Source organism: Onychostoma macrolepis, chromosome 20 (assembly GCF_012432095.1).
Source record: "Onychostoma macrolepis isolate SWU-2019 chromosome 20, ASM1243209v1, whole genome shotgun sequence".
NCBI classification, from domain to species: domain Eukaryota; kingdom Metazoa; phylum Chordata; class Actinopteri; order Cypriniformes; family Cyprinidae; genus Onychostoma; species Onychostoma macrolepis.
In genome coordinates this window covers 23,662,490-23,675,339 of record NC_081174.1, presented here as the reverse complement: position 1 = coordinate 23,675,339, position 12,850 = coordinate 23,662,490, and the positions used below count along the sequence as shown (strand labels likewise).

The 12,850-nt window shown below is 34.3% G+C and overlaps 1 protein-coding gene across 3 annotated transcripts in view; it reads right to left on the bottom strand.

Moving 5' to 3' along the window:
* The window catches only part of aig1 (androgen-induced 1 (H. sapiens)), a 42,331-nt gene that overhangs the window by 3,213 nt on the left and 26,268 nt on the right, over positions 1-12,850 (bottom strand). For all 3 annotated transcript variants that reach the window (XM_058756525.1, XM_058756527.1, XM_058756528.1), the window contains 2 exons: positions 2,598-2,713; positions 443-606 (listed from right to left, as the gene is read on the bottom strand). In XM_058756525.1, the coding sequence (XP_058612508.1) occupies positions 443-606; positions 2,598-2,713 (280 nt within the window). The remainder of the gene's footprint in view (positions 1-442; positions 607-2,597; positions 2,714-12,850) is intronic.

The window sequence follows — 12,850 nt, the reverse complement described above, 5'->3', positions numbered from 1 at the left end:
AAGTTCTGATACCTAAATTCACTTGTAACATTTTAAATGAAGGCTTTTATTAATTTTAATTAGTTTATTTGATTAAACAAAACTATATAGAATTTTAATATCAGCCATTTATTAATATTGGTCATATCAGCCAGATATTAATACTGTTTGTTCCTCACAATAAAGCCTTTTTTCTGCTCTCAGGAGTAAGTAAGTCTGACATGAGGGAGACAGAATTTTCATTTTTGGGTGAACTATCCCTTTAAGAAGATATTTAGAAAAATCTTGGTAACCAGTTTTGGGTCCCATCGACTGCATGAGTCTGTTTAGTTACCTACATTCTTCAAAATGCCTTCTATTGTGTTTCACAGAAGAAAGAAATTCATAAAGGCTTGGAACGTCATGAGGGGGAGTAAATGATGACAGAATTTTCATTTTTGGCTGACGTATCCCTTTAACTTACTCTTTGAGGAATCCCAGATGTAGTTGTTCAGGATTTCTCCCAAGACGTAGTAGACGCTGATCAGAGCCGTGAGGCAGACGAAGAAGAGAATTCTGGCCATGGGCCCGATGTGCTCCAGCAACGGATAAACCCACACCCCCGTCATGCTGTGCACCCAGCACATCCTATGAGAGCGAGACAGAGAAAATCTGTTACCTCTGCACCCGTGATCTGTCTAATGTGTTTGTCCTTCTGTCTGCTAAATCCAGCGCTTGAAAGGCTGCAGAAGCAGTCACCGCACTGTCAATGTGTCTACCATTCATGTCTGTGAATGCTAGACACTGCTCTTTTTGTTACAATGCGGTGCTGCTTAAATTCTTTTTTGCTGGAGCAATTTTAATGCAGTCACATGGTTATAATCTACCTTCTGACAGCTCGTTTATGTAATGGATTGTGCCTGTTTAATCTACTCCCGCACTCATAACCTTAGCTTTAATATTTGATGAATATTAAAGAAGGCCCATCTAGCTACTTTTCAATGGCTTGTTTTCTCAGCCTCGTGAGTGTCCTGTGAAATGGTGTGTATAAAAGCTGTCTCTGGAAGGTAATCCTCATGTAAAGCTGCCTATGGATTTAACAACTGCAGGCAAGTCTTATTCCCTGACTAAATAAAATGCAATGCCTAATCAGCTTAATTTAGGGAAGGGAAAAAAGACCGAGAGGTGTGTGCTGATAATCTTATACTTGAGGTGATTTTGACAGAGGCCTCCTCCATGCTGTCAAACTAGTTTAGTTTGGCTCCAAGGACTTTCTTCATATTGCCAATTAATCTGTTATATGCAAGACTAAATAAATCCTTGGCTGATTATTTTCCAAAGGTTTCTGGGGCACCGAAATTGGGGATGTGTCTACAAAAGGCACTTTCCATGAATTGTGTATAAAACAGGGCTCGAAACTCTTAAAATATCTTTTTCCCCATCAAACTGTGCTTGTCAACCTCAGGAGGTCAAACTAAATGTTATACGAGCTGTTTTATTTTCTATTTATTTTATATGAGGTTTGCAGTTTTCCAGTGTTGTTGCCAGTTTGAGACTAATTAGATCTAAATAGTTGGAAAACCTTTTTTGTATATATATATATATATATATATATATATAAATATATATGTATGTGTATATATATAAATATAATTTTTTTTTCTAAAAAATGATTATTAATAATTATTATTAATTCCATTTATTATATTTTTATGTTTAGAATTATTATTGTTGTTGTTGTTGTTGTTTTTAAACTACACCTGTGTAACATAATAACAGATTTTTGTGAATGTGTTATTTTCTAGACAAAAATTATTATTATTATTATTATTGAGAAATTATTAATATTTACTTTTATTTATTATTAATTATTATATTTATTACGGCATCAACTAATATTACATTTATTAATAATAAATAAATAAATAAACTATTAAACTACTAATAAGTAACTGTACCAATAAATGTATTATTGTTGTTGTTGTTTTTTTAACTACACCAGAACATGATGTAACAGTATCTAAATAGTTTAAAAATCTTGGTTTGTTTGATTTTATTTATTTATTTTTTTTTGTTAGCTTGCAAATAAATAAATATTATTATTAACAACAATTAATAATTAATTCTTCTTATTATTAATAGTAATGATTGTTCTTGTTGCCGCTGGTATTTTAAACTACACCAGAATGTCTAACAGGGTCACAGGTTTAGCCTAAAGCTAGTTGACCAAATGTTGGCTTGTAGTTATTGATAAACTTGTATCTTTTATAAAGGGGACAAGTCAAAGTCTCTGTTTTAAGTGGGGATACAGATGCCTTTTGCTGGGTTCATTTCACGTCAGGTGATAGTTTACATGGGATTTGTGCCTCTAATGCTTTTACAATGTAATGGGAGCCCAAAGTTTACCCTATTTGTGGAAACTGCCAGAATTCAAGCAAATTAATTACTATGCAGAAAGACATAAGGGAATGATTTGGAGGTCAGGAAGATCAGGTGACCAGATGGAATCTTTCTTTTGACTGACACTGTGCTAGAACAATGCAAAGCCAGTTTCCCCTGATCATAATACCTACAGGGAGTCCTTTGTAAATGAGCCCAGTGTGATATTAAAAATGACTGTGCTGAAAAGAGACATTTACCATACAACATATCCCACAGCAAACATGCACACCGCGAAGAGTCCACAGGTCCTGCTGGGATATCTATGGTGTGTTGTTCTCATCTCAATTATGATAAAAGGAAGAACTGTTGTGTGCTGAAAAAGGACAGAAATAGATCACAGTTAGCTTTACAAATTTCGCCAATTTGTGTCAAAAAATTTCAGTGCACTGGCTCTAGCAAAGCTGAGTTTTCCAGGAAGTGTTCCGTTTACTGTCTAAACGTGGTTTCGCTGCAGATTGATGGGACATAAATCTGATATGCAGTGTCTGACTTCAATTATAATATTGGTTACTCTGATATCCAATTAATGGATTATAAATATTACAATTTTGAAGTTTTGAAAAATAACCACTTGCAACCAATATGCAGCTCTATACAGTAAATTAAGTTATTTCAAGGATACCCATAAATTATAAAATGGTTATTGTGTGAGCGGGTTAATTACAATGATTACAAACTTTTTACATCTAAATGCTAATCAATCTGCACAGAATGGAACCCAAACCACAAAATGTAGCTATAATCTACTGAATCAAAAGTGCTGTTTATCACTGTATCTGGAATGTAGATCAAACCCGAAAGGCGTCTTTTCCTAAACAATGGGTGAGTAGTTCTCTATTATTATTTTATGTTGCTTCACAAGATCATAAACGCTTATTGATACATACTTTTACACTGCATTATATCTGTATTTGTTGCAGAATTAAGCAAATGTAGCCAAAAAATAAAAGCCATGCATAATGCGATATATGCAAAACAGATGTCAAACAACAATTTTTTTCAGCCGTCTTGATTAACTTGTCATTCCACTCCTCTGACCACCTGCATTAGGACCAAGAATAGAACGGTTACACAACCTAAAGCAAATTATTCATTAAAGGAAGCTGGGTGTGGATTGAAGCCGAGTGATTGACAAACAAGCTGATATGGTTTCATGCACTTGAAAAAATGGAGGCATGCTAGACGAGCCGAGCCTGGGCGGGGCTTCTCCTGCCATGTGAGTGATTAGAATGGGTGAGCTATCATTATTATAACCATCAATACCATTATGCAAGCCAATACAAACACTTCAGGTCATGGATAGTAACATAAAGTTAGTTTATTGGGGTTTTTTTAATGTAGAGCTGAACATCTGTTTCATTTTTATGAGAGCGCTACCATGTGCATGAGAAAATATTTAGGCTGAGATTTGTTCAAAGTTGCAATGAACGATGACGTAATGCACATTAAGACAGTATTAAAAGCTAATCATTTTAAAACAGAAATTCATTGTGTACTTAAAGTCAACGTTTGCTCACCTTCATGCTGTTTCAAGCCTGTATGGCTTTCTTCTTCTGTAGAACTCGAAAGATATTTTGTAGAATGTTGGTAACCAAACGGTTTTGCTTCACATGGACTTCTATTTTTGACCACGTAATGGAAGTCTATGGAAGCCCGTTTTTGTCTCAGAATAAAAAAAATTTATAAAAATACAAAACAATTTCTTGCAATTCGTTTATAACTTGCAATTCTGGCTTTTTAGGCAATTCTGAGAACAAATTTCTCTTGCAATTCTGACTTCACTTCTTGAAATTCAGATTTTTTTTTGTCACAGAACAAAAAATAAAAAGGTAGTTGCGACTTTTTATCTCAATTCTGAGTTTATATCTTGAATTTCTGAGAATTCTAAGAAAAACTATTCAGAACTGCAGGTGAAACGTGTGAACGTTGCAAGGAAAAAAGTTTAAATTGTGAGATAAAAACACTGTTTGGTACCCTATAATGGAAGTCAATGGGAACCAAAATTGTTTGGTTACCAGCATTCTTCAAAATAGCTTATTTTGTGTCCCACAGAAGAAACAAAGTCAATATAGCTTTAAAACGACATGAGGGTAAGTAACCAGCGACAATATTTAAAAATTCTTTGGGTGGACAATCCCATTGGGCTCCTTCCATTGCATGTTCACTTCTTCTGTTAGTCACCAGGTGGCACCCTTCTTACATAGAGACAGTCAAAACTCTCTTGTCCCCTGCAGATCTTGCCTCATTTGACCCCACGTCTGTGGTGGAAACGGCATCCAGAGGAAGACTTATGAGCCTTACCGAAATTACATGACATGTTGATATTCTGATATGCTTTTAACATGCCACCACAGCTCTTACTGAACCCCCTTTTGCAACACATAATCATATTTCCACACTAAATAAAAAACAGACCACATTTACTGGGCTTTCCCTAGATATGAGTGTGCCAGCCCTCTTGAAGCTCGGATGCTGGGTGTTTAAGTCCGCCTGATCAGATCGGCAGGTCTGAACTTGTCTTTGACAAGTGTGAGGATGAGATGTACAGTCAGTGAGAAAGCAGCTATTTGTGTGTCATTCTGTGACTGAACCTATAATGTGCTAGATACCAGTTATGAGTCACATTACTGCTAACCAAACAGATAGTGTAATGCTCAAGAAAAGCAGCCATTGTCAATCAAAAGTCATATATAGGAAGGTTAATCAGCTCTGATTCACTGTGACCCAGGCTTCAGTAGTTGGTGTTTTCACCAGTGTTGTTAAGGCTGTGTGACGCATTGAGATGTTTTTGAGTCTTAATTAATTGTTCCCAGTAACACAACTTAGTGTATCCGAATCGAATTAGCTTGTTTACTAAATGGAAAATGTCCCATAAATAGCCGATACATCCATGTCAGTGTCAGTTGTACTGTGTGTAAGGTCAAGATTTTCGAAACGATTCTTCTATCACTTCCTCCTTGTAAATCTAAGAATTGTTTGGTGCCTGTCACTGTTATTGAGGTTTGTGTGTAAAGCATTGTGGTCTATGTGCAGTCAACTGAAACTTTTGCACGTAATGCCTTTGCTTTGCAATATGTTCTCTTCAGAGGTTCCTCAACTGTAAGTTGCTTTGGATAAAAGCATCTGCCAAATGAATAAATGTAAGTGTAAATACTGCAGAGCTGGTTGTCATTTCTAAGAATGAAATGGAAACATGCTTTATAAAGTAATCATTTCATGCTGAGAACAATAATTAAGACTTAGAATAGGTATATGTAAAGTCAGATATATACATACATATATATACTGTACACACACACACACACACACACACACGCACTACTGTTCAAAAATTAATACTTTATTGATCTCTTTTTAGCAAGGATGTATTAAATTATTAAATTCTTTTACATTGTTATTTCTATTTCAAATAAATGTTGCTTTTTGATTAATCAAAGAATTCTGGAATGATTGTATCATGGTTTCTACAAAAAAAAAAAAAAAAAAAAAAAATATATATATATATATATATATATATATATATATAAAATAAAATAAAATAATTTTTTCCAACATTTATAATAAGAATTATAATGTTTCTTGAGCACCAAGTCAGCATATTAGAATGAATTCTGAAGGATCATGAAGACTGTACTAATGGCTGCTGAAAATTCAGCTTTGCCATCATAAGACTAAAATAGAAAACAGTTATTATTAATTATTAATACTACACACACACACACACATATATATATATATACACAGTATACACACACACACACACACACACACACACAGAGAGAGAGAGAGAGAGAGACACACTGAAAAATAGAAGATAGAAATCCATCTAGCTGCAATGTGCCCAAGTACACATTCAGACAGACATATTTGCCTGTTTTCTCAGCACCATGAGTGAAGAGTTTTTTTCAAGACTTGTTAAAAATGTTGAGATAAAAATGGTTTTAAAAATGTGTTGCGAGACCCCTGCATTCTGTTCCCCATCTAGCTATTTGTGAACACAAGAACACGTCCTGTGTGAATGAGCATGCTCCTGACTCATTCTGTGCTGTCTGCTGTCAGTACGTGTGGTTTGGCACGCTGTTTACGCTTTCTGCAGGCTGCAAAAACATTAGGGTGGTAAATGAAGTGTTTATTGTAGTTGCTGATTTCTTTGTTTTTGTTTATTATTAATATAAATCAATTATTATTATGATTACTTAATTAGGATTAATCATCTAAATTAATGTTAATTTAATTTTACATTCAAAGTTAAATTATGTAGTATAAAATGCAATTTCTTTCTCTTTTTTAACAGTGAAGTGATGTTCGTACTCCGTCTAATCCTTTGTGTGTGCATGTGCACATCTTTCTTCACCATAATGATTTTTCCCTTAACGTTCAGTGCCCTCAAATATTTACAAAACATGTTTGCGACAAGTTTGGGAGATTCAGAAAACCTTTTCATCTCTTCCCAGAAGCAAGTCAGGGAGTCAAAGTTGGCACTTGGATAATAGACGGTTCTGTTCATTACGGTGATTACAGTCTAATTGCTATAATGCCAAACCTCTGCATAAAAAACTAAGAACGTATGCTTCTAGAGGTGTGGAGATGTGTCTCAGCACGCATGTAGCACTGAAGTATTCTCCAAGAAGCTCGCTCACCCACACACATTCCATCTAACAGATCACAGTGAGGTAATCATTAATGCCCCGCTATCGAACCCCCTCATGATCTGCTGAAATGACTCTCAACCTCTTCAGACTAATCTTGAGAGACATGTGGCTGTACTACTTGTGCAGAAACTAGCGTGGGTTTTGAAGCTGCATACCAATAAGGTAAAAAAAAAAACACATTTATATTAACATAGAAGGCCAGAATATTGAATATGCCACAAATTGAGGCCTAATTTGGCAATTATTTATCCTTGCTTTTCAAAGTTCTTAATAAAATTCACCCTAGTGGCTGGTGCTTTTCAAAATATGTTCACCAGCTCACAGAGTTTGAATTTACTTGATACAAATATAGTAAAAACTTTTTAGTGAAATATTTAACTTTATAGTGAAATATTACAATTTAAAAGAACAAAATATACAGTGTTTTATATATTTATATATCTGTGATGGTAATGCTGAATTTTCAGCAGCCATTACTCTAGTCTTCAGTGTCACATGATACTTCAGATATTATTCTGAGAGAATGATTTGGTGGAACATTTCTTATTAACAGTTGTGTAGCTTAATATTTTTGTGGAAACCGTGACATCATTCATCCTCGCTGAGTAAAAGAATAAAAGTATTAATGTAAAAAAAAAAGTATCTTTTAAACTAATATGTGACCCTGGACCACAAAACCAGTCTTAAGTCGCTGGAGTATATTTGTAGCAATAGCCAAAAATACACTGTATGGGTCAAAATGATTGATTTTTCTTTATGCCAAAAATCATTAGTATATTAAGTAAAGATCATATTCCATGAAGATATTTTGTAAATTTACTACTGTAAATATATTAAAACGTCGTTTTTGATTAGTAATATGCATTGCTAAGAATTCATTTGGACAACTTTAAAGACGATTTTCTCAATATTTTGATTTTTTTTGCACCCTCAGATTCCAGATTTTCAAATAGTTGTATCTTGGCCAAATATTGTCAGATCCTAATAAACCATACATCAATGGAAAGCTTATTTATTCAGCTTTTGGATGATGTATAAATCTCAATTTTGAAAAATTGACACTTAAGACTGGTTTTGTGGTCTAGGGTCACACACACACACACACACACACACATACATATATATATATATATATATATATATATATATCACAGTGGCGTGAAAAGGTTTTTGCCCCCTTCCTGTTTTTTTTTTTTTTTCATATTTGTTATACATTATAAAGAGCAACACATCATGCCGCGATCTAAAGAAATTCAAGAACAGATGAGAAACAAAATAGTTGACATGTATCAGTCTGGAAAGGGTTATAAAGCCATTTCTAAGGCTTTGGGACTTCAGTGAACCACGGTCAGAGCCATTATCCACAAATGGAGAAAACTTGGAACAGTGGTGAACCTTCCCAGGAGTGGCTGGCCTACCAAAATTACTCCAAGAGCGTAATGACGACTCATCCAGGAGGTCATAAAAGAACCCAGAACAACATCTAAAGAACTGCAGGCCTCACTTGCCTCAATTAAGGTCAGTGTTCATGATTCAACAATAAGAAAGAGACTGGGCAAAAACAGCATCCATGGGAGAGTTCCAAGGCAAAAGCCATCGCTGACCAAAAAGAACACAAAGGCTCGTCTCACGTTTGCCAAAAAATATCTTGATTATCCCCAATACTTTTGGGTAAATATTCTGTGGACTGATGCGACAAAAGTTGAACTTTTTGGAAGGTGTGTGTCCCGTTACATCTGGTGTAAAACCAACACAGCATTTCATAAAAAGAACATCATACCAACAGTCAAACACAGTGGTGGTAGTGTGATGGTCTGAGGCTGCTTTGCAGCTTGCCATAATTGATGGAACCATGAATTCTGCACTCTATCAGAAAATCCTGAAGGAGAATGTCCGGCCATCAGTTTGTGACCTCGAGCTCAAGTGCACTTGGGTTATGCAGCAGGATAATGATCCCAAACACAGCAGAAAGTCCACCTCTGAATGTCTCAAGAAAAACCAAATTAAGGTTTTGGAGTGGCCAAATCAAAGTCTGGACAATCCGATTGAGATGCTGTGGCATGACCTTAAACAGTCCATTCATGCTCGAAAACCCTCCAATGTGGCTGAATTAAAACAATTCTGCAAAGAAGAATGGGCCAAAATTCCTCCACAGCAATGTGAAAGACTCATTGCCAGTTATCGCAAACGCTTGATTGCAGTTGTTGCTGCAAAGGGTGGCACAACCAGTTATTAGATTTAGGGGGCAATTACTTTTTCATGTAGGGCCAGGCAGGTTTGGACAGCTTTTTTCCCTTAATAAATGAAATCATTATTTCAAAACTGCATTTTGTATTTACTCGGGTTATCTTTGTGTAATATTAAAATTTGTTTGATGATCTGAATCTTTTAAGTGTGACAAATATGCAAAAAACAAACAAACAGGAAGGGGCATATATATATATATATATATATATATATATATATGTGTGTGTGTGTGTGTGTGTGCATCTACATCTGTAAATATTAAAAATCTATCTTTACTAATAAAATTATTAGTATATGTATTAGTTATTTTTACTATTAAATATCTACTGTTATAAACATCTAAATAATAGTGTAATAGTCCAATTATGTGCTGGATCAATTATTTTCATTAAATAACGTCACTGATATTTTAATCTCTTATTCTGTACTATATTAAAATGTAAAGGTCTTTGACCCTACATGACCTCTGACACAAACCACACAACTATTGCTTCACTTCATTAGTTCTTTGTGTTTGACTACTTCCATCATAAAATGTCTCTCACACTTTCCTTCACAGACATAGCGCAGGCTTGCATCTGGGAATAGAGTTGGGCTTGACCCCAGGACCCTCTCTTCACATGCATAGTGTCTGTTTCATTGGTAATGATAATAATCATAGCCTCACATGCAATTACGAGTTGTGGTTATGGATGCACAACTGCCAGATCTCAGAATAGACCAAATTTGGGAAAAGCGAGACTTAAGAGAGATTGTATCTGTGGGTGCAAAAAGCCAAAGCAACAAGAACAGTCCCTCTGCCTGGTGATCACACTTAATCCATTGTGATCAGTGATAAGCTATACTTTAATGCTCACTGACACTTAGTTATTTCATGATATAGAGAGCTCTAGAGGAATAGACTCATTGGCAGAACCTTTGCCCAAACATTCCAGCCCCTGGAGTCGGTTAAGCAGCGCTGTTTCTTGTTTTTGTCTTCTGACAGCGGTGAGACAGCGTATGTAAGGATTTCACAGCTGCGTCCCAGTTGGAATTCAACCCAACACTCTGTGGTCAAAGTGTCAAGGCTTCAGCTACTGCCACATTAGTGTTTGGCTGCAGTCTGCCACTCTATACTCGAACCAAGGACATAAGATTGTCATTAGGGGAATAAAAATATATCATGGTGCAGCAGGCACGTGCAGAAGGGGGTGCTTTGGGGTCTTGAGCCCCTGCCCTTTTTCAAAATTATTCAAAAGTGCCCCTCTCGGACAAATAGCAATGATATTGTGGTCAATACAACAAAACGCATTTGAATTCTAATTAACATGACAATTTGTACAAAACAGTAACTAATCGCTCAAAAGTCGGAAAATTCATGTTTATTTTTACATATCTGTCAATCTTAGGCGTTGCTATGCATTGCGTGCGTTTTGCTCGACTGACTGATATTCCACAGTCTGTTCAGAAACTGAGGCTCTCGAGCCATATATGGTTCTTTCAGTGAATAGATCAACGGAAGGGAAAAAATAAACTTTTTTCATCAATAATCAAAGCTAGTGTGTCGATTTAATTAAAAATCCACATATTTTAGAATATTACATAATTCATCAATGCTCATTAGTCATGTAGCTATAATACACCAACCAATCATTATCTGGCACAAGAAGTTCAAATTTCATTGGACAATATGTCAAGTGGAGCGGTCATTCCGTTCTTATTCATAAATCAGTTGAAAATGACATGGGACAGACGAGCTTATTTATGGAGCAATCTGGATCTGCGGTTTGTCTCATTTTATAAATCAAATTATGCTGGGAAAATGTATGCTAAATGACTACAAAAGCACTGCACAAAACCGTGCAGCACCAAAAGTCGCAATAATGGTAATCAGTAGGCTATTCAATTCACTTATATTCATGTATGATATACACCGTTTACTATTTGATGAAACTATCATAGTTATTTAAGCCCAAGTGCTACCTACAGGTCTATTATGTGAAGTGCAGGCTGGCGAAATGGTGACGTGAAAGGACTTTATTAAATTACCATTTTTGATAATTATGCAGCATTATGAAAGTGTCTTATGCTCATCAAGCCTGCATTTATTTGATCAAAAATACAGAACAATTTTTTAGCCTAATATTGTGAAATATTATTACAATTTAAAAGAATGTTTTTCTATTTTAATATACATTTATACTATTTTAATAAAATATCATTTATTTCTGTGATTCAAAGCTGAATTTTCAGCATCATTACTCCGTTCTTCAATGCATGGTCCTTCAGAAATCATTCTAATATGCTGATTTATTATCAATGTTGGAAAGAGTTGTGCTGCTTAATTTGTCTTATTTTTATTTTATTTATTTATTTATTAAGAACCTGTGATACTTTTTTGGGGTTCATTTGATAAATAAAAAGTTAAAAAGAACTTTTATTCAAAATAGAGATGTTTTCTAACAATATCAATCTTTACTATTATTGTTTCTATCAATTTAACAAATCCTTGCTGAATAAAAACTAATTTCTTTAAAAAAATAAAATAAAATGAATACTGACCTCTAGCTTTTGAGCGGTAGTGTATGTTGTTACAAAAGTTATATTTTAAATAAATGCTGTTCTTATTTAACTTTTTATTCATCAAATAATCCTGAAAAAAGTATCTCAGGTTTTCAACATTGCTAATAAATCAGCATTGCATAAAATTCATTAAGTAAATAAAGTAAATTAATAAAGTATATTAAAATTTTGATCAAATAAATGCAGGTCTGATGACTATAAGTGACTTCTTGCAAAAATATAAAATCATAATGTATCCAATCTTTTGACCTATAATTTTTTTTCCCTCATATTGCCCCTTTTTTACATTTGAGCCCCTGCCCCTGAGGAACTCTCTGCACGTCCCTGTGGTGCAGCAATCTGATAATAGAAATCAATGCATCCATTATGGAAATGAATCAATTATAATGACTATAATTATATGCCATCTCAGATTACTTAGTTCCTGAGTTTGGGATTTCTGCATCATTCATAATTGTCCGCATCTTTCTTTTTCAGTTGTGATTTATTTAAATATTTATTAATGTGTATTCAAGAATACTTGGATAGTATACTTAGAAATGTACTTAAAAGTGGAATTAATGTATATTTGTTAATTCTATGGTGTTGCTTGACTAAGCAACTCGTTATTATACTTTATGTTGATTTTTATTGAATCAACATATATTTCTTCTAAAACTACAAGATTTTTAAATGTTTTTGAAAGAAGTTTATTAAGTTCACCACGTCTTTTTATTTGATAAAAAATACAGTAAAAACAGTATTATTGTCATATTGTTGTTGTTTTCTATTTTAATATATTCTAAAATATAATCTATGAATTTCCAGCAGCCATTACTCAAGTCTTCAGTGTCACATGATCCTTCAGAAATCATTTTAATATTCTGATTTGGAAGAAACAGAAACATTTTGGTAACATTTTATTTAAAAGCTTTATGTTTAATGCATTCTAAAGGGTTATTAAAGGGTATAATGCATAATTATTCATAATGTGCATTGTGATACATTAT